The sequence below is a fragment of the Oncorhynchus mykiss genome, chromosome 1, assembly GCF_057628025.1.
Source record: "Oncorhynchus mykiss isolate SJ-2025 chromosome 1, ASM5762802v1, whole genome shotgun sequence".
Classification (NCBI taxonomy): Eukaryota; Metazoa; Chordata; class Actinopteri; order Salmoniformes; family Salmonidae; genus Oncorhynchus; species Oncorhynchus mykiss.
This window is the reverse complement of record NC_143022.1, coordinates 56,772,509-56,797,942: the sequence shown is the minus strand read 5'-3', so window position 1 is coordinate 56,797,942 and position 25,434 is coordinate 56,772,509. Positions and strand designations below refer to the sequence as shown.

Here is a 25,434-nt window from a genome sequence, read left to right as displayed (position 1 = left end):
ACAGCTTGACATATATTTAAACAAAAGACCTTGGCCTTGGTGAGGGAGATCTGCGATCTTGTGCCAAAACTCATTGTGAAATTATGATCTGCAAGGCTATACTTCAGTTAAGATGAAAGATTATAGCTCATAGAAAGATTTTTTCAATGTACACAAACACACACTTTAAGGTAAAAATATGTATTATATATATATATATATATATATATATATTATAAAAACGTGATATATTATATCCGTCTTACAGATTGAATTTGAGTTCAATGTGGAATCACTGTGTTTAAAATGAGAATATGTACTCCATTTGATGCGTTCATTCGGTATTTGAATACAGACTAAATATGTTGCCCTAGCTGGAAATGTTTATACATTGAACCCTGCTATGCCAAATAATCCCCCTAAGTCTGAGCAGCTGCTGGTTTCCAAATGGCACCCTATGGGCCCTGGTCGAAGGGAATAGGGTGCCATTTGGGAAATAAACCCTTGAAATAAACTCTTTAAATGTATGTTTCTGTGGAAACCACCAGAGGAACTATTTTGGAAGTTCCAGGGGAAGGAGACCTACTTGGAAATGTGCCATAGTACAAGACAGAGTAGAGCAGAGAACACATCCTGACTACAAGGAAAAGTTGTGTTTTAGCTACGCTACCACTAGAGAATACAGATGTGTTACACGGAGCGACACAGGGGAACCCAAGAGCAGACTCAGATGAGGAAACAGGGATGAATGAACCAAAATATTTATTGTTACACAGAGAGATATGGAGTGCAGATCCGGGGAAGCTCGGATGAGTTGCAGAAAAACCAGATGTGGAGACTGAGGTTGGATTTAGCTGAGTAGAACAGGGTAAGCAGATCCTGAGGGGAATCCAAGGTAGTTGGGTGGTGAATGTGGAACAGGAGACAGGAGCCAGAGACAGATCGGTAAATGCAATGAGAGGATAAATGGTGCCAGGCAGGGTAACAGGCACAGCAGAGTAACAGGATCTTGAATAATCATAAATGGCTAGAATCGTGAACTGACTGAGCAGAGATTATGATCTGGCAGAGTGGAAGTGGCAGGACAGAGTATTTGTAGAGGTCTTTATTATGGAACAAGTTGCAGCTGGTAGGGATCTGCTCTGACTCCAGCACACCTGTCTCCAACCACACAATCACACAGAGAGGGAGAGGGAGAGAGAGTGTACAGGGAGAGTAACTGCAGGTCAAGAAGACACCGGATGAACACCAGAGGGCGTAGCAGGAGCAGATGTGACAAGATGTGCATTCAGAGAGAAGTTACTAATCTGAAGGCCTTGAGATCCTGCTTTTAGAAAGTATCCAGCTGTGAAATGAAGTCTGCATGCAAGTTTCACTGTTTTGTTTTCTAACTTTTCTGTCACCAATGATCTTGGTCTGAGTTAGGAAGTAATGGGCTGATCTCTGTCAGTCCACTGTGTTCCTTACTTCACGTGCTTTGAGTCTTACAGTATAGTACACTGGTGCTCAGTACAACTGCTCCTCTCTCTCCTCTATATTCACAAAGAATCTGTGTTTTGTAGTGAGAGGCTCCTGTCAGCGGATGCCAAGTGCTGTAAGACAGGTGGAGCTTAGATCTGTGTTTTCTGTGTGTGAGCCCTTTTAACTAGCATATTTCAGTATGGCTCTGTAGTGCCGTATGTGTGTAACACACACACATGCACATTGGAGAGGGCTTTACTGGATATAGATCAGTGTGTGTGTTACATCCCCATAAATTATAGTCCTGAGCCACATACAGTCTGTCTGTATGGGGTGTCCTGCTCTATACTTAGTAGTAGACCCACCCTGTGAAACCCAGGCCTTTTCATTATCCTATAACCACTGCCACTGACGTATGCATGCATGTAGGTTATGAGTGTGTGTATAAAGTATAAATGTATGTGTTTTTTCCTGTCTGAAGTGGGATAGTGTCTGACCTTAGTTCTTTTGTTATGTCTTTGTTTAAGGTTGGTCAGGGTGTGAGTTGGGGTGGGTTGTCTGTGTTCGTTTTTCTATATTGTGTTTTGCGTTTGGCCTGGTATGGTTCTCAATCAGAGGCAGGTGTCGTTAGTTGTCTCTGATTGAGAATCATGCTTAGGTAGCCTTTTCCCACCTGTGTTTCGTGGGTGATTGTTTTCTGTCTTTGTGTATGTCACCAGACAGGACTGTTTCGTTTCGTGTCATTCTCTTTGTTATTTTTGTTTTAGTGTTCTGTGTTTAATAAATTCATCATTAACACATACCACGCTGCGCATTGGTGCTCCGATCCTTGCTACTCCTCCTCAGAAGAGGAGGAAGACGAATGTTACTGATAGCCTATATATGTCTGTCTGTACGCAGTACATACACACAGTGATGTACTGTACTACGCTGACTTGGTTTACTTTCACTATAGCTATACTGTAGAATAGATATATGATTATACAGGCATTGTTTATCCTTCATGGGCATGTAGGGTCAATTGCAACGAAAATGCAGAACTTAACGTGCCCCTGCAGGTTAACGCTGTATTTCTTAAAACGAGACTAACCTGCGTGTTAAAACAAACAAAAAATTCTTACAGATCAGTTGGTCTCTCATGTTACCTTGCCATGTGATTATGATACTAGACAGCTGCGTCTACGTTCTGGACTCCCGCGGAAACAGTAAGACTTATGAGTGAAAAAATACTTATTAGAGTATAAGAATATAGAAATAGTGGGCTGTTTCACCTTCAATGGAAAAATAATATGTGTGCTATTTGAAATAACTTTATTACACTACATTTTCCCTTGATAAAAAAACATCATTAAATAGGCCTAAAGTATAATGATTGACTTAATTTAATACACATTTCGAATATGGACAGTCCAGGGATATTTCCCCCAATCTTGATAAGAAATTACCATACTTTTTAAAGACAACTTTCTTTTAAAATAAATTATAAAATAACATTAGGCTACACAAACAGTAGTTTACCATTCATATAAGGTGACTGGTATTGCCACAGTATAGATTTAACAAAGGCAGGTTCTGAAATTAATATATTCTGCACTCTGAGCCAATACTTTGAAGTGACTTATTGTGTTTTATCTTTAGAGCATTTTGGCTGGTTTGATGTGACTATATTGTGATTGTATTATTCATGGAACAGGGTTCAGTAAAGGTTATCATGCAGTATATAGGACTCTCTGGTTCTTCTGGCTGTGGCCCCAGTGATTTGGAGCCGTGTCCCAGATCCAGAGCTATGAGCCACGCTTAATTTCAGACAGAGATTGGGCCTCTGGAGCTTCTCTGGACCTCCTCCAAGAGAGAGAAAGAGATAAAAGATGAGGTTAGGATCAAGAGAAAAATGAACGAAGCAAAGTACAGAGAGATCCTTGATGAAACCCTACTACAGAACGCTCAGGACCTCAGACTGGGGCAAAGGTTCACCTTTCAACAGGACAACAACCCAAAACACACAGCCAAGACAATGCAGGAGTGTCTTCGGGACAAGTCTCTGAATGTCCTTGAGTGGCCCAGCCAGGGCTCGGACTTGAACCCGATCTAACATCTCTGGAGGGACCTGAAAATAGCTGTGCAGCGACGCTGACAAACCTTGAGAGGATCTGCGGAGAAGAATGGGAGAAGCTCCCCAAGTACAGGTGTGCCAAGTAGCATCATACCCAAGAAGACTCGAGGCTGTAATCGCTGCCAAAGGTGCTTCAACAAAGTACTAAGTAAAGGTTCTGAATACTTATGTGAATGTGACATTTCCGTTTATTTTATTTTACATTAATTAGCACCAAAAAAACAGTTTTTGCTTTGTCATTATGGGGTATTGTGTGTAAACTGATGATGAGGGGAAAAAATATTTAATTAATTTTAAAATAAGGCTGTAATGTAACAAAATGTGGAAAACAACAAGGGTTCTCAATACTTTGTGAATGCTCTGTATCTCCTCCTTTGCTCTGGTGGGCCATTTAAACTCTTGTAGTACAGAGAATTGCTAGAATGTTTAGAATGCCTCATTTGAGCCCTGGTCTGTGGCAGACCGCATTGCTTTGCTTGACTATGGTACTACTGAATGCACAGGTTAGATGGTACTTCACCTGCCACATGTGCATACCTTTTTAGTTGAGCATACCTTTTAGTCCAGTAGCAGGCCTGATTTTAGCTAGTGGGTAAGATGGATTCTGGTTTAGTGTATGGTCTGTTGTGGGCTGAGAGTTGACCTTTTCCACTATGTCTTCCCTACAGAGGAATCCTCTACTACCCTGAAGGTAGTGTCCTACATTTTCATCAGTGTGGGGTCTCTCTCCATGGCCATGGGCTTCCTGGGCTGTATAGGAGCCATCTATGAGATACGCTGCCTGCTGGGCCTGGTGAGTAAACACACACACCGAGTAATATGAAGTGGAAATATGATGTGAACCCTTTGAAATTACCTGGATTTCTGTATGAATTGGTCATCAAATTTGATCTTCATCTAAGTCACAACAATAGACAAATAGTCTGCATAAACTAATAACACACCAACAATTATACTTTTTCATGTCTTTATTGAACACACCGTATAAACATTCACAGTGCAGGGTGGGAAAAGTATGTGAACCATTGGATTTAATAACTGGTTGACCCTACTTTGGCAGGTATAACCTCTACCAAACGTTTTCTGTAGTTGCGGATCAGACCTGCTCAACGGTCAGGAGGAATTTTGGACCATTCCTCTTTACAAAACTGTCTCAAAACTGCAATATTCTTGGGATGTCTGGTGTGAACCGTTCTCTTGAGGTCATGCCACAGCATCTCAATCGGGTTGAGGCCAGGACTGTTGCATCACCCAACTTCTGTCGAGCTTCAATTGGCGGACAGATAGCCTTACATTCTCCTGCAAATATCAACTTTTATGACCAATTTATGCAGAAATCCAGATAATTCCAAAGGATTCACATACTTTTTCTTTCCACTGTACACACAACACCACTACTAACACGCTAATGCTAAACCTAAAGTTTCACATTTCAAATTACTCATTGACTCTTGGGTCTTCAATTCTTATTTGGCGGCCCTGATTTGTTGTGGAAGTGTGTATAGACTAGATGTCGACCAATTATGATTTTTCAACGCCGATACCGATTAATCGGCCGGTTGATAAATAGATATATATATATTTGTAATAATGACAATTACAACAATACTGAATGAACACTTTTATTTTAAGTTAATTTAATACATAAATAAATAATGAAACATGTTCAATTTGGTAAAAATAATGCAAAAACACATTGTTGAAGAAGAAAGTAAAAGTGCAATATGTGCCATGTAAAAAAGCTGACTTTTAAGTTCCTTGCTCAGAACATGAGAACAAAGCTGGTGGTTCCTTTTAACATGAGTCTTCAATATCCCCAGTTAAGAAGTTTTAGGTTGTAATTATTATAGGAATTATAGGACTATTTCTCTCTATACCATTTGTATTTTAAATACCTTTGACTATTGGATGTTCTTGTAGGCACTATAGTATTGCCAGCCTAATCTCAGGAGTTGATAGGCTTGAAGTCATAAACAGCGCTGTGCTTCAAGCATTGCGAAGAGCTGCTGGCAAACGCAGGAAAGTGCTGTATGAACGAATGTTTACGAGCCTGCTGCTGCCTACCATCGCTCAGTCAGACTGCTCTATCAAATATCAAATCATAGACTTAATTGTAATGTAAAAAACACACAGAAACACGAGCCACTATTATGGTCAAATCCGGAAACTATCATTTAAAAAAGAAAACGTTTATTCTTTCAGTGAAATACGGAACCGTTTCGTATTTTATCGAACCGGTGGCATCCATAAGTCTAAATATTGCTGTTACATTGCACAACCTTCAATGTTATGTCATAATTATGTAACATTTTAAGAAAGGCATTGATGTTTATGGTTAGGTACATTGGTGCAACGACTGCTTTTTTCGCGAATGCGCTTTGTAAAATCATCACCCGTTTGGCGAAGTAGGCTGTGATTCGATGATAAATGAACAGGCACCACATTGATTATTTGCAACGCAGGACAAGCTAGTTAAACTAGTAATATCATCAACCATGTGTAGTTAACTAGTGATTATGTTAAGATTGATTGCTTTTTATAAGATACGTTTAATGCTAGCTACCAAATTACCTTGGCTCCTTGCTGCACTCACGTAACAAGTGGTCAGCCTGTCACGCAGTCTCCTCATGGACTGCAATGTAATCGGCCATAATCGGCATTCAAAACCGATTGCTATAAAAACTTGAACTTTAATCGCTTGACCTCTAGTATAGACGCAAAGAGTCCTGTTTGGTCTATGGAGGATTGTTAGTTAAATACCATCCTAGGTCAGCAGTATGTGTGGATTTACTGTGATGAGAGGGTTAAAGGAGGGTGAGGAGGGGTTACAGGGAGATAAACCTGGGAGCTTCAGGGGTGTAGTGAGGGCAGCCATGCTCTGCTTCTACGAAAACATTTCAAATGACTTACATTATTTCAGTGTCCATTCAACTTCTGAGATTCCATTTCAGATTGACTTAACTGACTAACATTTCAAGTCAATAACATTGATTAACATTCTCTGTAAAACTTGGTTTAGCCTGTGTCATACAAACTAGACCATTGTTGTTTTTAACTGTTATAATGAACCTGTCAAACTCACTTTCCCATGATGCTCTCTGTCTGTCTCTCCCCAGTACTTCACCTGCCTCCTGCTCATCCTCATTGCCCAGGTAACCGCTGGGGTGCTCATCTACTTTCAGAGAGACAGGGTGAGTTATACCTTCCTCCCTATGTCCTTCCCTGTTCTTTCTACCCCACACTCTCTCCATCTTCATCTCCCTCTGCCTCACTCTTCTACCACCTCTCTCTTCATCCCTCTCCCACCCCCCTTCATTCTCCCTCTTTGCCTTCCTTGCCCCCCCCCCTTTCCCAATCGCTGCCCCTCTCCCACCCCATCTCCCGAGTCCTGCTCTCCCCCCTTCACCTTCCCTCTCTTGGCCTCGCAGCTAGGACATATCTTGCATTTCCACTCCCCCCTACACAGCTGTACCTTCCCTGACTCCTGGGAAGGCCTTCTCAGAATCCCCCCTCTGACCCCTGACTGTGATGGAATGTACAGTTAGTGTTGGTGTAACAGGAACAGGGTGTGCCAGGAGAGAAGCATTGTTCTGTGATGAGTCAACGGTTGAGTTCCGATTCTCGACCCTTCTCCAGAAGTGTACTTCCACTTATGGATTTAAGAGGATTTAAGAAATATGGTGGAAACTTCCTCCAGCCATGCTTGCTCCAATTCAGTGTTTTTAGGGGGGATTGAACGGGTAGACACTACTGGGTGAAGAGTAGAGAATCGGATCGCAACCCATCAGTGGAAAGTGAAAGACTGGGAGACTGAGAGCAGGTGGGGTTGAGGGAGAGATGTGTGAATTGCTGTACTGTGGTGTTGTATGTTTTCATTCTGAGCAGTTCATACAGGTAGTTCCGCTTCTACTCGGGGGGGGGGATTGATGTGGGGGTGAGGGGTGAGAAAGGTTGTGGAGGGGGGACAATGTGGAAGGCATTTGCTTGTGAAATGTGTTTCCAGCTCTGTCGTGACGGTTGCCAACGCTGAGCGGCTGGTGAAATGACAGCACGGGGATGGAGACGTGTCATCATGGTGTATAATGGCACGTCACCCCCTATAGGTAGGAGAGGGGCACTAGCAGCACCACAAGGGTTGGTCAACTGTAAATCTACTGTAACTCTTAACATTAAAATAGCATATATACAAACTTGAGTTTCAGCTATTTGAGTTTTTACCAGAGTCAAACTGCTCAAGCTCAAAAAGGAAGCTTTTATTTAATTGTTTAACACAAAATCGAGGTAGAATAATGATATTCAAGATTTCATAACTTGTTTGGACCTGTGATTCTTGTTTTATAGAAGAAAGAAGAGTAGGCTAATGGGTGAAATTGGATGTGTGTGTGTGTGTGTGTGTGTGTGTGTGTGTGTGTGTGTGTGTTGTGTTGCGTGAACAAACGGGAGTGTTTTGTTTGAGCCGATCTGACCGGTTTGAGTTCTGTTAGCTCAGCCGTTCCCATGATCCACTTGAATCTCATGACTCACGATAAGTGGGGGTTGCTATGGCTGTATGTGTGTGTGAATGCTTGCTCTCTGTGTTTAGGGTTTACCACAGGCCAGGGCAGGGTGGCACACTTTCCCAGAACAGGGTTGGGCTCCCTCACCACTCCTCCCCTATTAAGGCATGTAGGCTAGGCACAACTCCCCTGCCTCCCTACCATGTGGCCCTGTAATATACACTGAGAGTACAAAACATTAGGAACACCTTCCTAATATTGAGTTGCATCCCCTTTTGCCCTCAGAACAGCCTAAATTAGTCGGGGCATGGACTCTACAAGGTGTCGAAAGCTGGATGTCCTTTGGATGGTGGACCATTCTGGATACACGCGGGAAACTGTTGAGCGTGAAAAACCCAGCCTGGCACCGAATACCATTCCTCGTTCAAAGGCACTTCAATCTTTTGTCTTGCCAATTCACTCTAAATGGCACACAAACACAATCCATGTCTAAAATGTCTCAAGGCTCAAAAATACTTATTTAACCTGTCCCTTCCCTGTCATCTACACTGATTGAAGTGGAGTAAACAAGTGACATCAATAAGGGATCATAGCTTTCACCTGGATTCACCTGGTCAGTCTATTCCATGAAAAGAGCAGGCGTTCCTAATGTTTGTACACTTAGTGTATAACTTGTTTGTATATAGAAAGGCAATTGAAACATGCCATTGTGCTGTTGATGTGTGCATTATTACCCATGCTCTGTGCTATATTCAGGTTTCATAATATTAGTGCATCATGCCTAGATAATATTAGTACCTTTTTTAGTACCTTTTCTTGTCCTAACTTTGAAAGTTAAATTAGCTCATGCATGTATTATTTCCTTTGTCTCCCTATGCAGCTGAAGCATGAGATGTCCAACATCATCAAGGGGATGTTGGTCAACTACACTGGTCAGAACAGGACCACAGAACACACCTGGGACTATGTACAAAGGACGGTGAGTAGCCTTAGTTTCCACTTTGTCAACGTTGATATTTACACTGAACAAAAATAGAAACGCAACATGTAAAATGCTGGTCCCATGTTTCATGAGCTGAATAAAAGATCCCAGAAATGTTCCATCCGCTAGCGGAACCGCTCGCCAGCAGCCAATGAAATTGTAGGGCGCCAAATTCAGTCAACAGAAATCTCATAAATCAAATTTCTAAAACATACAAGTATTAGGCACCATTTTGAAGATACAATTCTCGTTAATCCAGCCACAGTCTCTGATTTCAAAAAGGCTTCACAGAGAAAGCTCCACAAACGATTATGTTAGGTCATCACCAAGTCACAGAAAATCAAAGCCATTTTTCCAGCCAAAGAGAGTTGTCACAAAAAGCAAAAATATAGGTAAAATGAATCACTAACCTTTAACTTGTTGTAACTCCCATCTGACACTAATTAGCATAACGCAACGGACATAAATATTACTAGAAAAAAAAAATCACAAGTGAAATATATTGAAACACAGCTTAGCCTTTAGTTAATCACCCTGTCATCTCAGATTTTCAAAATATGCTTTACAGCCAAAGCAAGACAAGCATTTGTGTAAGTTTATTGATAGCCTAGCATAGAATTATGTCCAGCTAGCAGCAGGTAACTTGGTCACGAAAATCAGAAAAGCAATCAAATTAAATCGTTTAAGGCCTCCAGGGTGGCGCAGTGGTTAAGGGCGCCAGCTGTGCCATCAGAGTCCCTGGGTTCGCGCCCAGGCTCTGTCGTAACCGGCCGCGACCGGGAGGTCCGTGGGGCGACGCACAATTGGCCTAGCGTCGTCCGGGTTAGGGAGGGCTTGGTCGGTAGGGATGTCCTTGTCTCATCGCGCACCAGCGACTCCTGTGGCAGGCCGGGCACAGTGCGCGCTAACCAAGGTTGCCAGGTGCACGGTGTTTCCTCCGACACATTGGTGCGGCTGGCTTCCGGGTTGGATGCGCGCTGTGTTAAGAAGCAGTGCGGCTGGTTGGGTTGTGTATCGGAGGACGCATTACTTTCAACCTTCGTCTCTCCCGAGCCCGTACGGGAGTTGTAGCGATGAGACAAGATAGTAGCTACTACAACAATTGGATACCACGAAATTGGGGAGAAAAAGGGGTCAAATTCAATAAAAAAAAAAAATAATAGTAATATTAAATCGTTTATCTTTGATGAGCTTCGGATGTTTTCACTCACAAGACTCCCAGTTAGATAGCAAATGTTCCTTTTTTCCAAAAATATTATTTTTGTTGGCAAAATAGTTTGTTCTTCATGTTTCTTCATGTCACGACAACGCCGGAAAATATTCCAAATTAGCTCCACAATATCGACAGAAACATGGCAAACGTTGTTAATGATCTTCATCAGATGACACTCATAGGATGTATGTTTTGTTCGATAAAGTGAATATTTATATCCAAAAATCTCAGTTTACATTGGCGTGTTATGTTCAGTAGTTCCAAAACATGCGGTGATTTTGCAGAGAGCCACATCAATTCCTTAATGCAACCGCTGTGTCAGATTTCAAAAAAACTTTACGAAAAAAACATAATCTTGAGTACGGCGCTCAGACAACAAATCAAGCCAAAAAGATACCCGCCTGTTGTGGAGTCAGTAAAAGTCAGAAATAGCATTATAAATATTAACTTACCTTTGATGATCTTCATCAGAATGCACTCCAAGGAATCCCAGTTCCACAATAAATGTTTGATTTGTTCGGTAAAGTTCATCATTTATGTCCAAACACCTCCTTTTGTTCGCGCGTTTAGTAAACAAATCGACACTCACGAGGCGCGGGCAATTCCAGCGGAAATGTCGGACGAAAAGTCCAAAAAGTTATATTGCTGGTCGTAGAAACATATCAAATGATGTGTAGAATCAATCTTTAGGATGTTTTTATCATAAATGTTCAATAATGTCCCAACCATAGAATTCCATCTTTTGTAGAAAAGCAATGGAACGAGAGGTAACTTTCTCATGACCGTGCGTCACGAGCCCGTGGTTCTCTGCCAGACCTCTGACTCATTCCCCTCTCATTCAGCCCCCCTTCATAGTAGAAGCATCAAACAACATTCTAAAGACTGTTGACATCTAGTGGAAGCCTTGGGAAGTGCAAGATGACCAATATCCCACTGTATCTTCAATAACAGCTGAGTTGAAAAACTACAAGCCTCAGATTTCCCACTTCCTGTTTGGATTTTTTCTCAGGTTTTTGCCTGCCTGCCATATGAGTTCTGTTATACTCACAGACATCAGTCAAACCGTTTTAGAAACTTCAGAGTGTTTCTATCCAATACTACTAATAATATGCATATATTAGCATCTGGACTGAGTAGGAGGCAGTTTACTCTGGGCACTCTTTTCATCCAAAAGTGAAAATACTGCCCCCTAGCCCAAACAGGTTAAACAGCATGATCATTAACCTCTCTAGGGGGTGTGGGACGGTAGCGTCCCACCTGGCCAACATCCAGTGAAATTGCAGAGCGCCAAATTCAAATTAAATTACTATAAATATTTAACTTTCATGAAATCACAAGTGTAATACATCCAAATAAAGCTTATCTTGTTGTTAATCCAGTGCGCCGTGTCAGATTTCAAAAAGGCTTTTCAGCGAAAGCACACCATGCGATTATCTGAGGACAGCGCTCAGCACACAAAACATTACATACAGTTGCCAGCCAAGTAGATGAGTCATGAATGTCAGAAATAGCAATACAATTAATCACTTACCTTTGATGATCTTTGTATGGTTGCACTCACAAGACTCCCAGTTACACAATAAATGTTTGTTTTGTTCAATAAAGTCCCTCTTTATATCCAAAAACCTCCATTTTGTTGGCGCGTTTTGTTCAGTAATCCAATGGCACAAATGCTGTCACAAGAGGCAGACGAAAATTCCAAATAGTATCCGTAAAGTTCGTAGAATCATCTCAAACGATGTTTGTAATCAATCCTCAGGTTGTTTTTAGCCTAAATAATCAATAATATTTCAACCGAACAATAGCGTCGTCAATATATAAGAAAAACAAGAAAGGCGTGCTGTCAGGTCGTGCGCAGGAAACAGCTCTGTGGACATCCCACTATCCACTGACTCAAAGTTGTCATTCTCCCTCATTTTTCAGAATAAAATCCTGAAACAATGTCTAAAGACTGTTCACAACTAGTGGATAGGCTTTCATTGGAAAAACAGCCATTTAAAAATAATGGCACTTCCTGGATGGATTTTCCTCATGGATTTCGCCTGCTATTTCATTTCTGTTATACGCACAGACATTATTTTAACAGTTTTAAAAACTTTGGAGTGTTTTCTATCCAAATCTACTCTATGCATATCCTAGCTTCTGGGCCTGAGTAGCAGGCAGTTTACTTTGGGCACGCTTTTCATCCGCAGGTGAAAATAGTACCCCCTACCCTAGTGAGGTTAAACATATGCAGTTTTGTAAAACAACACAATGCCACGGATGTCTCAAGTTTTTAGGGAACAAGCATTTGGCATGCTGACTGCAGGAATGTCCACCAGAGCACTTGCCAGAGAAATGAATGTTAATTTCTCTACCATAAGCTGCATTCAACGTCGTTTTAGAGAATTTCCATCACAATCGCAGACCACGTGTAACCACGCCAACCCAGGACGTCCACATCCAGCTTCTTCACCTGCGGTATCGTCAGAGGGTGTGCGGAAGAGTATTTCTGTCTGAAATACACCCCTTTTGTGATGAAAAACTCATTATGATTGTATGGGCCTGTCTCCCAGGCCCACCAATTGCCCAGTCATGTGAAATCCATAGATTAGTGCCTAATGAATTTATTTAAATTGACTGATTTCCTTATATGAACTGTAAGTCAGCAACATCTTTGATATTGTTTCATTTGCGTTTATATTTTTGTTCAGTATAGTTCAGTTGTCAACTGAATGTGATACTGTGATTTCAAAAGCACAAGCGAGAGTGCTTGTTATTCAAAAGGTTTCCAATTTAACATCCCCCTCCCCTGTTCATTCTTGCATATCTGACTGTCCTGTCAAGCCTATCACCCCAAAATGTTCATGCCAGCATCAGGCACGGAGTGTTGGGCTTCTTTTGCTGTTTGAACACTGTCTGTTTCAGCAAAGAATTTAACTTGACACCATTCTGTATACTTCCGGCCCTTCTTTGGACACTGTGTTAACAACCCTCCAGGCAAGCTTCAATGCCATACAACTCTCCTTCCGTGGCCTCCAACTGCTCTTAAATACAAGTAAAACTAAATGCATGCTCTTCAACCGATCACTACCTGCACCTACCCGCCTGTCCAACATCACTACTCTGGACGGCTCTGACTTAGAATACGTGAACAACTACAAATACTTAGGTGTCTGGTTAGACTGTAAACTCTCCTTCCAGACCCATATCAAACATCTCCAATCCAAAGTTAAATCTAGAATTGGCTTCCTATTTCGCAACAAAGCATCCTTCACTCATGCTGCCAAACATACCCTTGTAAAACTGACCATCCTACCAATCCTCGACTTTGGCGATGTAATTTACAAAATAGCCTCCAATACCCTACTCAACAAACTGGATGCAGTCTATCACAGTGCAATCCGTTTTGTCACCAAAGCCCCATACACTACCCACCATTGCGACCTGTACGCTCTCGTTGGCTGGCCCTCGCTTCATACTCGTCGCCAAACCCACTGGCTCCATGTCATCTACAAGACCCTGCTAGGTAAAGTCCCCCCTTATCTCAGCTCGCTGGTCACCATAGCATCTCCCACCTGTAGCACACGCTCCAGCAGGTATATCTCTCTAGTCACCCCCAAAACCAATTCTTTCTTTGGCCGCCTCTCTTTCCAGTTCTCTGCTGCCAATGACTGGAACGAACTACAAAAATCTCTGAAACTGGAAACACTTATCTCCCTCACTAGCTTTAAGCACCAACTGTCAGAGCAGCTCACAGATTACTGCACCTGTACATAGCCCACATATAATTTAGCCCTATCAACTACCTCTTTCCCAACTGTATTTAATTTATTTATTTATTTTGCTCCTTTGCACCCCATTATTTTTATTTCTACTTTGCACATTCTTCCAATGCAAAACTACCATTCCAGTGTTTTACTTGCTATATTGTATTTACCTTGCCACCAAGGCCTTTTTTTGCCTTTACCTCCCTTCTCACCTCATTTGCTCACATTGTATATAGACTTGTTTATACTTTATTATTGACTGTATGTTTGTTTTACTCCATGTGTAACTCTGTGTTGTTGTATCTGTCGAACTGCTTTGCTTTATCTTGGCCAGGTCGCAATTGTAAATGAGAACTTGTTCTCAACTTGCCTACCTGGTTAAATAAAGGTAAAATAAAATAAAAAAATAAAAAACTGGTACATATGAATCATGCTTTCTCTCCCTATTTCTCTTTCTTTTGTTCTTTCTTTCTGCCAATCCCCCCTCTCTCTCTCCCCCATCCTCTTCCCACCTCCCTGTCCTGCCTCCACCCCCTCCCCTCCGCCTTCCAGATGAAGTGCTGTGGTTGGACTGGCCCAGGCAACTGGTCGGAGAATGTATGGATCAGGAACAGTTCTGTCTCCATGTACCCTTGCTCCTGTCGGAACGAAACCCTGCCCGGGACAGACGTCAAGGAGACAGGGCTCTGTGAACACTTGTCCAACATCCTCCCGGTCTACGAAACGGTATGTTGAAGGGGGGAGATAGAGAGAGGGGGGAACAGATATCAAGGAGTAGGCTGTGTGAACACCTGTCTACTGACCTGCCTGTCTACAAAAACGGTATGTTGGAGAGAGTTGGAAGGGAGGGAAAGCTAAAGAGAGAGGATGGGATAGGGGGGACTGACATTAAACCATGCTCTACCGATCTGCCAGTCTACGAAACGGTATGGAGGGAGGGAGGGAGACTGGGCTCTGTGAACACCTGTCTGCTGACCTGCCTGTTTATGAAATAGTATAGAGGGAGGGAGGGGGACAGATGTCAAGGAGACTGGGCTCTGTGAACACCTGTCTGCTGACCTGCCTGTATACGAAGTAGTATAGAGGGAGGGAGAGGAACAGACGTCAAGGAGACTGGGATCTGTGTACACCTGTCTGCTGACCTGCCTGTATATGAGCCACACCCTGGCTCTTGTTCATTAGGGCAAACCATAGCTAAACTTCTCTCTTTATATTTAATTTGAACAGAAAATGTATTTTTAGCAAAGGTCTGTGTCATCTCATTACAAAGTTATATTCCTATATGAATCTAATCAGACTCCACCTGACCATCCGACAGCAACCTAGTCATGTCCCAGATGGTAATTCAGTACGGCAGGACTACAGTAGTACTTAATCACCCTGCTCACCCTGTTGACAGCAGCAATCCCTGTTGTTTGTGTTGAGTAAAGGCCTCTATTCACACAGCAGAGACACACACACAGCAAAGGGCTGATTAATGTTTCCTATGTTTTCCCGTAAGGCTGCTGGACTGTTATTATAGAGGGATCCTTTTTATGTTCTCTCTTTCCAGCCAGCCTCTGGTTGTTATTCTACCGCACTACAGGCCCCGCCAAAGACAACACACACACACACCGGTATGCATGCTGCACTGAGCCTCGTCCAAAGACAACGGTGGTGTTTGGAGAGCGCTCTGTGTCCTGACTCGTTTGGATCACCCCTTTATTCTTACCTCTTTCTGCACACCTCTCTCTCCCTCTCTCTCCCTGTATCTATTGCTCTCCCCCTCTCTATTTCTCTCAATCTCTTTCTCTCTTCAGGAGAATTCTGAAGAGACTCCGGGATGCTGGCCTTCCAGGCAGAGTTGCAAAGAAAAAGCCATATCTCAGACTGGCCAATAAAAATAAAAGATTAAGATGGGCAAAAGAACACAGACACTGGACAGAGGAACTCTGCCTAGAAGGCCATCATCCCAGAGTCGCCTCTTCACTGTTGACGTTGAGACTGGTGATTTGTGGGTACTATTTAATGAAGCTGCCAGTTGAGGACTTGTGAGGCGTCTGTTTCTCAAACTAGACACTCTAATGTACTTGTCCTCTTGCTCAGTTGTGCACCGGGGCCTCCCACTCGTCTTTCTATTCTAGTTAGAGACAGTTTGCGTTGTTCTGTGAAGGGAGTAGTACACAGCGATGTACAAGATCTTCAGTGTCTTGCCAATTTCTCACATGTAATAGCCTTAATTTCTCATAACAAGAATAGACTGACTAATTTCAGAAGAAAGGTCTTTGCTTCTGGCCACTTCGAGCCTCTAATCAAACCCACAAATCCACAAATGCTAATGCTCCAGATACTCAACTAGTCTGAAGAAGGCCAGTTTTATTGCTTCTTTAAACAGGACAACAGTTTTCAGCTGTGTTAACATAATTGCAAAAGGGTTTTCTAATGATCAATTAGCCTTTTAAAATGATAAGCTTGGATTAGCTAACACAACGTGCCATTGGAACACAGGAGTGATGGTTGCTGATAATGGGCCTCTGTACGCTTTTTATATTCCATAAAAAAATCTGCCGTTTCCAGCTACAATAGTCATTTACATTAACAATGTCTACACTGTATTTCTGATCAATTTGATGTTATTTTAATGGACAAAAAAACATGGACATTTCTAAATGACCCCAAACTTCTGAACGGTAGAGTATGTACAGTTGAAGTCGGAAGTTTACATACACCTTAGCCAAATACATTTAAACTCAGTTTTTCACAATTTCTGACATTTAATCCTAGTAAAAATTCCCTGTCTTAGGTCAGTTAGGATCACCACTTTATTTTAAGAATGTGAAATGTCAAAATAATAGTAGCGAAAATGATTTATTTCAGCTTTTATTTCTTTCATCACATTCCCAGTGGGTCAGAAGTGTACATACACTCAATTAGTATTTGGTAGCATTGCCTTTAAATTGTTTAACTTGGGTCAAACATTTTGGGTAGCCTTCCACAAGCTTGGGTAAATAAGTTGGGTGAATTTTGGCCCATTCCTCCTGACAGAGCTGGTGTAAATGAATCAGGTTTGTAGGCCCTCTTGCTCGCACACACTTTTTTCAGTTCTGCCCACACATTTTCTGTAGGATTGAGGTCAGGGCTTTGTGATGGCCACTCCAATGCCTTGCCTTTGTTGTCCTTAAGCCATTTTGCCACAACTTTGGAAGTCTGCTTGGGGTCATTGTCCATTTGGAAGATCCATTTGCAACCAAGCTTTAACTTCCTGACTGATGTTGCTTCAATATATCCACATAATTGTCCTACCCATGATGCCATCTATTTTGTGAAGTCCACCAGTCCCTCCTGCAGCAAAGCACCCCACAACATGATGCTGCCACCCCCGTGCTTTACGGTTGGGATGTTGTTCTTCGGCTAACAAGATTCCCCCTTTTTCCCCAAAAATAACGATGGTCATTTTTGCCAAACAGTTCTATTTCAATTTCATCAGACCAGAGGACATTTCTCAAAAAATTACAATCTTTGTCCCCATGTGCAGATGCAAACCTTAGTCTGGCTTTTTTATGGCGGTTTTGGAGCAGTGGCTTCTTCCTTGCTGAGCGGCCTTTCAGGTTATGTCGATATAGGGACTCGTTTTAATGTGGATATAGATACTTTTGTACCTGTTTCCTCCAGCATCTTCACAAGGTCCTTTGCTGTTGTTCTGGGATTGATTTGCACTTTTCGCACCAAAGTACGTTCATCTCTAGGGGACAGGCCGAGTATGATGCTGCGTGGTCCCATGGTGTTTATACTTGCGTACTATTCTTTGTACAGATGAACGTGGTACCTTCAGGCGTTTGGAAATTGCTCCCAAGAATGAACCAGACTTGTGGAGGTCTGATTTCATTTTAATTTTCATCATGATGTCAAGAAAAGAGGCACTGAGTTGAAAGGTAGGCCTTGAATCACATCCACAGGTACACCTCTAATTGACTCAAATGATGTCAATTAGCCTTTCAGAAGCTTCTAAAGCCAGGATATCATTTTCTGGAATTGTCCAAGCTGTTTAAAGGCACAGTCAACTTTGTGTATTTTATCTTCTGACCCACTGGAATTGTGATACAGTACAGTATGTGAAATAATCTGTCTGTAAACAATTGTTGTAAAAATTGCTTGTCATGCACAAAGTAGATGTCCTAACCGACTTGCCAAAACTATAGTTTGTTAGCAAGAAATTTGTGGAGTGGTTGAAAAACGAGTTCTAATGACTCCAATCTAAATGCATGTAAACTTCCGACTTCAACTGTATGTATAATATCTGAATCTGTAGCTAGACTCTTACCCGTATACATGGACGAATGCTTCACAGCAGACTGCAACCCCTTTCATTTTTTTTGGGGGGGGGGGGCAAAAATGTGGGGCTCAAAGCTGCCCTGAATGACGGTTCGCCACTCTGTACGGTATGTACATTACCTGGATTGTGCCATTCAAGGTTTTCTAAAATTAAAATCTGTCTCTCTCGCTCTCCCCCCTCTTTCTACAGGGCTGCATGCATAGTGTGGAGGGCTGGCTTCTGGAGAACTGTGGAGTTATTCTTGGAATCTGTGTTGGAGTGGCAGTCATTGAGGTATTGCACACACACACAGGCCCTCACACACACATTACATACATGCCCACACACAGTCCCTCATCATGTGAGGTATGAATGTGTATGCATCCTGCACCTTCAAGATTAATAATAGGAGGTCTACTGTGCCCCACCCTGTTGCTGCGCCTGGTGTGGTTGTCTTTGTGTATGCTAGTTTTGGTTTTAATGCTTGTGTGTGTGCTTGCCGTGTGCGTGCGTGTGTCTGTCTATCTGTGTGTGCATGCATTGGTGCTTTTGGGCACACGTGTGTGTGTGTTTGTGCGTGCATGTGTGCGTGCGTGCGTGCTTTTAGCATAACTAACCCAGTTGTTTCGTCCTCCAGCTTCTGGGAATGATCCTGTCTATGTGCCTGTGTAAGAGTGTTGTCCAGGAGGACTACACCAAAGTACCCAAGTACTGACTATGAAGACCTGAAGACAGGAAAAGCTATACACCACACAGACATGCAGACACACACTCTGACAGTGAAACACAGACATGCAGAATCACACTCTGACGGTGAAACACATACATGCAGACACACACTCTGACAGTGAAACACAGACACGCAGACACACACTCTGACAGTGGAACACAGACACGCAGACACACACTGACAGTGAAACACAGACATGCAGACACACACTCTGACAGTGAAACACAGACACGCAGGCACACACACTGACAGTGAAACACAGACACGCAGACACACACTGACAGTGAAACGCAGACACACACTCTGACAGTGAAACACAGACACGCAGACACACACTGACAGTGAAACACAGACACGCAGACACACACTCTGACAGTGAAACACAGACACGCAGACACACACTCTGACAGTGAAACACAGACACGCAAACACACACTCTTGACAGTGAAATGCGGACACACACTCTGACAGTGAAACACAGACATGCAGACACACACTGACAGTGAAACACAGACACGCAGACACACACTCTGACAGTGAAACACAGACACGCAGACACACACTCTGACAGTGAAAAACAGACATGCAGACACACACTCTGACAGTGAAACGCAGACTCACACTCTGACAGTGAAACACAGACATGCAGACATACACTCTGACAGTGAAACACAGACACGCAGCCACACACTCTGACAGTGAAACACAGACACGCAGACACACATTGACAGTGAAACACAGACACAGTGTCCGGACACACACACTCTCAATCAAGCACAACATATGGACCTGTATCTTTTTGGACACACACATTTTGCCTTATCTTTCATCAAATGACTTGGTTTTAGAAGACACTCATCTTTAGGTATTAATGAATTCAACAGTGGGATATAACGTATCTGATGGAGTGAGTGTGAACAAACACCCATATGAATCCAGGATGTTCCTCAGTTCTCATCTGTTATTTTCTGTCTCTTCCTGAAGCGCTTTTCGGGGTTGTTACGTAATTAGTTAGTAAGCTAGCTTTGTTTGTGAGAGCACTTTAGTGACTTTTTGTGAGCTGTTGATCAGAGAAAGGACCTGGACCTGTGCTGATCTATGATCAGGTATCCCCTTTCAATTATTGTCTATTCATTATTATCTAAAAGGCAACTGATAGTAGATCAGCACTCCTACTTTCTGAAGATGGGCTTTGGGGAGGGGCTTGAAATGCAACACTATGGAACACTGTGGAGGGGGTACTGCAGGAGGGGTATCCCACAGCTGCTATTTGTGGTGCTGGGGTGGGTTTTACTTTTTACTCCACTCTTTCATGAGTCTCTCCACGGAGGCCTTAGTATCTTCTGCCTTCATCTGCCCTCCCTTTTTCTTACAGGTGTGTCTGGTCTGACTGGTTTCCGGAAAACGAGTAGCTACCAAGATGAATTAATAGATTTCATGAAGTATATTATACACTGAGTGTACAAAACCTTAGGAACACCTTCCTAATTTTGCCCTCAGAACAAGTCTCAATTCATCGGGGAATGGACTCTACAAGGTGTCGAAAGCGTTCCACAAGGATGCAGGCCCATGTTGACTCCAATGCTTTCCACAGTTGTGTCAAGTTGGCTGCATGTCCTTTGGGTGGTGGACCATTCTGGATACACACAGGAAACTGTTGAGCATGAAAAACCCAGCAGCGTTGCAGTTTTTGACACACTTAAATTGGTGCCCCTGACACCTACTACCATACCCCGTTCAAAGGCAAATATTTTGTCTTGCCCATTCACCCTCTGAATAGCACACATACACAATCCATGTCTCAAAAAATTATTCTTTAACCTGTCTCCTCCTCCCCTTCATCTACACTGATTCAAGTGGATTTAGAGCAGGTTTCCTAATGTTTTGTACACTCAGTGTATATGTGTGTATGATATATTATGCTTGTGTTTTACTTTCTTTTATTATTTTGTTTGTCATATCTTTGTCATTTTTTCATGGGATTTTTAAAAACATATGACTTTACTAAGGGACAAATTAGTGATGGTTTGAGTCACTGAGCATGGTCAGTATTTTATATTGGAAAGAAAGTGATCGCCTCAGCCCGCCTGCTCTCAAATTGCAACCTATTCCCTATAATAGTGCACTCTACTTTTGACCAAAGCCCCTATGTATTCCCTTTGAGCCCTGGTCAAAAGTGGTATACTTTATAGGAAAAAGGGCACCAATTGGCATGCAGACATTGTCTCTTATTAACTACAGTCTGGCTGGCTGATGTAGTAGCTTCACTGCTATTATCGGCACTATTTTCTGTGGAATAGAGAAATTGGGTCCTGACTTTATGTAGCTATTGTAGTCAGACTGTTGGTGAACCTGTTGGTCCCCTTAGGGACATGACTGCCATCACTTTAAGAGGTTGCTACATTTCTCATTTCAGCATTACTTGTATAACTACACATTCAAAAACAGATGTATTATTATTTTATTAAGTTGGCCATTTTCGACACGAAGAAGAGAGTTTTTAATAATAAGCCGAGGCATTATTCGAAAATCAGTGGAGGTATGAAATATAAAATCCCTGTGAAGTGCTCTTTGTACTGCCAAATTGAGACTTTTATAATTTAACTTATATTATGTTTTGAAAGTTTCTATTTGACTCAATAGAAACATTCTAAAGTCATGTATGCATTTGTTGTATGTTACATGTAGGGGTGTTCCTGGAGTTAGAAGCCATGTTGAAAAGGAAAACTATTTGGGAATTTTTATTCAGTATCAAGGATTGTCAATAAACTGAATCCATCACAAACCATTAGCAGTATTATATTTTTTTAAGAAACTATAAAAGAAAGGATTTATACTGTATTTTTAAGTTGTATTATTTTATTTTATTTTGATAGAGGAGGAAGACTTACAATCTGCAGATTTACAGTGCCTTCGTAAAGTATTCAGACCCCTTGACATTTACCACATGTTGTTATGTTACAGCCTTATTCTAAAATGTATTTAAAAATGTAAAATAATTATCATCAATCTACACACAATGCCCTATAATGACAAAGCAAAAACAGGTGTTTAGAAATTTTTGCTAATTCTTTCAAAATAAAAAAGGAAATATCACATCGACATAAGTATTCAGATCCTTTACTCAGCACTTTGTTGAAGCATCTTTTGTTGAAGCATCTTTGGCAGCGATTACAGCCTTGAGTCTTCTTGGGTATGATGCTTCAAGCTTGGCACATCTGTTTATGGGAAGTTTCTCCCATTATTCTATGCAGAACCCCTCAAGCTATGTCAGGTTGAATGGGGAGCGTCGCTGCACATCTATTTTCAGGTCTCTCCATTGATGTTCGGTTGGGTTCAAGTCCGGGCTCTGGCTGGGCCACTCAAGGACATTCAGAGACTTGTCCCGAAGCCACACCTGCGTTGTCTATGCTTTGTGCTTAGTGTCGTTTTCCTGTTGGAAGGTGAAACTTTGCCCCACTTTGAGGGTTTGAGCGCTCTGGAGAAGGTTTTCATCAAGGATCACTGTACTTTGCTCCGTTCATCTTTGCCTCGATCCTGACTAGTCTCCCAGTCCCTGTCTTTGAAAACATCCCCACAGCATGATGCTGCCACCATCATGCTTCACTGTAGGGATGGTGCCAGGTTTCCTCCAGACATGACGCTTGGCATACAGGCCAAAGAGTTCCATCTTGGTTTCATCAGACCAGATAATCTTGTTTCCATTGGTCTGAGAGTCTTTAGGTGCCTTTTGGCAAACTCCAAGCGGGCTGCTTTTTACTGAGGAGTGGCTTCCGTCTGGCCACTCTACCATAAAGGCCTGATTGGTGGAGTGCTGCAGAGATGGTTGTCCTGGAAGGTTCTCCCATCTCCACAGAATAACTCTAAAGCTCTTGGTCACCTCCCTGACCAAGGCCCTTCTCCCCAATTGCTCAGTTTGGCCGGGCGGCCAGCTCTAGGAAGAGTCTTGGTGGTTCCAAACTTCCATCTAAGAATGATTGATGCCACTGTCTTCTTGGTGACCTTCAATTCTGCGGAAATATTTTGCTACCCTTCCCCAGATCTGTGCCTTCGACACAATCCTGTCTCGGAGCTATGAGGACAATACCTTCGACCCCATGGCTTTGTTTTTGCTCTGATCAATGGAAACAGGATGCACCTGAGCTCAATTTTGAATCTCATAGCAAAGGGTCTGATTTTCTATTTGTTATATATTAGCAAATATTTCTCAACCTTATTTGCTTTGTCAGTGTGGGGTATTGTGTGTAGATTGCTGAGGAATTGTATTTATTTAATCCATTTTAGAATAAGGCTACAACATAACAAAATGTGGAAAAAGTCAAGGGGTCTGAAATGTGGCCAAGGCAGGATCAGACAGCTGCAATACTGAACACAGCCAGAAGATAGCAGCATATGCACACAGTTAGTGTCTGTCTGCCACAGCTGAGCAGAGAGTAATGTTGAAAGCCTGGGCCTATATTCATAAAGCGTCTGAGAGTATAAATGCTTTGTCTATTTCAGTTTTGTCTATTAGATAATAATGGATTAAGATTACATGGACGGAGTAGTCTGATCCTAGATCAGCACTGCTACTCTGAAACGCTTTGTGGATACTGGCCCTGGTGGAGTACAGGAAAAAGTCAGAGGGAGGATCCTGGTTTGCTTTGTTTAATTGTTGCCCATGTACAGTATCAGAATAGACCATAGATCATAACTTGCATTAATTTCAAACCTAACAGAGGGTATGCCTGTAGCCTATTTGTAAGGTGTGCAGATATACAGTTCTCTTTGTTGGAACATATGCAGGTGCCCTCATCTTCAACCTGTGCCCACCCTGTTCACTATGATAACCTGCATATGGTAGGTGTTAACCCATGATGGAACTGACTGAAGTAGGCTATTAGGATCTCATTCATCACTCAACAATGTTTCAAAGGAATTCTTACTGATGTAATCTGTGTCAATGACAAAGACCCTGCTCCCTTTTAAAGCAAGAGCCTTGAGGGAGAAAACAGAATGAGAAATGCTGACTGTTTTTATTTTGAGTCCATCTCTGTTTTGTGTTACTCTTTCATTTGTCTTTTTGATGGAACTCTGGTTAGTCTCCTGTCTGGTTTGTGTGTATGTGTGTGTCTGAGGGGTTCTGGATGGATACAGCAGCACTCGGCCATGGCCACGAGCCCACTCTCAGCACAACACTGACACGCACCACACACACATACACTCATAAGAAGAAGGAAGGTCTCCTCTCTGTTTCTATCACTAGGGCCAGGAAGTGGGACACAGGTATTGGCTCTAAACGATCCTTCAGACAGAGCATGAGATAATGGGAAGGTTATAGAGTGGTGAAGGCTAGAAGCCTATGAATAGTGTATAATCTACTCTTTTGAGCATGTAGGAACAGTGCTATGGTAGAGGTGTGAATGTAGCAGGTTATATCAGGTTTATAACCAGCGGGTAGATATATTTGATGTAAGCAATGTTAGCAATGCTAAAGTTTTAACATGTAGCTAAAATTGAATCTAGCCAATGGCTGCAAGGGTCAGGGTTAGTTGTAACAAGCCTAAGGAGGTCTGGGTGCAGTGCTGGGAATGCAAATTATGGACCCACCAAGCCTGTACCCCAGGACTACCATACCACTGTCACAACTGACTGGTTGATTGAACATGTCTAACATTCACTCACTTCTGGCCGCCGGTCCCATAGCTGTGGGTGATAATCCAACCCGGATGTAGGTATAGGGTTAGTGCTGCTGCCTACTACCCCTCTTCCTCTCACACACACACACACACACTTCCACTCCCACAGCAGGGTCCCTTACTATAGTGGGCATCCTCAGGCTGGACTCCCCTCATGCCACAGTGGTCACCAGTGGTACCCCACCACCTCCACCTGGTGGCCTGAGTATATTGAAAACAAGATCAATGATATAAGAATGATGGGAGTGAAAAAAACTTTGAGTACTTTAAATGAAATTATGGGCAGAAAGACAAATTCAACTCCGTCTTTCATTGAATCAGATGGCTTAATCATCACAAAAACATTTGATGTTGACAACTATTTTTGGAAAAGTGGGTAAACCTAGGCAGGAAATGCCAACATGAACAGTGACACATTGTAATCATGCATAGTAGCAATACCAAAAACAGAAAGTATCCAGATCAAAATATTTTATAATTAAAGATTATAGACTCTTACCCGACATACTTGTCTAAATTGATGAGTCGTGAAGGAAATGCTATAACCACCCCTCACCCACATCTAGCTAAGTGGATGGGTCGCTATTGTCTAGACATGTACACATGTTCATGAAATACAATAGAGGGCCTTAATCACCCCCAGACACACCTGGCTAATTTTATAGGTCATGTAATAATCCGGCCAAAGTGGAGTCTTTTGTTTAGACAAGTAGCTAGCATAATCCCAACTCATACTGCTACC

At 42.3% G+C, this 25,434-nt stretch overlaps 1 protein-coding gene across 3 annotated transcripts in view; it reads left to right on the top strand.

Annotated features, from left to right (window-relative positions):
* The window catches only part of LOC110525455 (CD82 antigen), a 43,158-nt gene extending 21,359 nt beyond the window's left edge, over nucleotides 1-21,799 (top strand). For 2 of the 3 annotated variants that reach the window (XM_090234954.1, XM_090234964.1), the window contains exons 5-10: nucleotides 4,222-4,346; nucleotides 6,670-6,744; nucleotides 8,930-9,028; nucleotides 14,546-14,719; nucleotides 18,495-18,578; nucleotides 18,922-21,799. In XM_090234954.1, coding sequence (XP_090091080.1) covers nucleotides 4,222-4,346; nucleotides 6,670-6,744; nucleotides 8,930-9,028; nucleotides 14,546-14,719; nucleotides 18,495-18,578; nucleotides 18,922-18,999 — 635 coding nt within the window. In that variant the 3' untranslated portion in view covers nucleotides 19,000-21,799. Of the gene's footprint in view, nucleotides 1-467; nucleotides 3,682-4,221; nucleotides 4,347-6,669; nucleotides 6,745-8,929; nucleotides 9,029-14,545; nucleotides 14,720-18,494; nucleotides 18,579-18,921 lie in introns of those variants that run through there. The other variant, XM_090234973.1, reaches the window with a different exon arrangement.
* The last annotated feature ends 3,635 nt before the right edge of the window (nucleotides 21,800-25,434 follow it).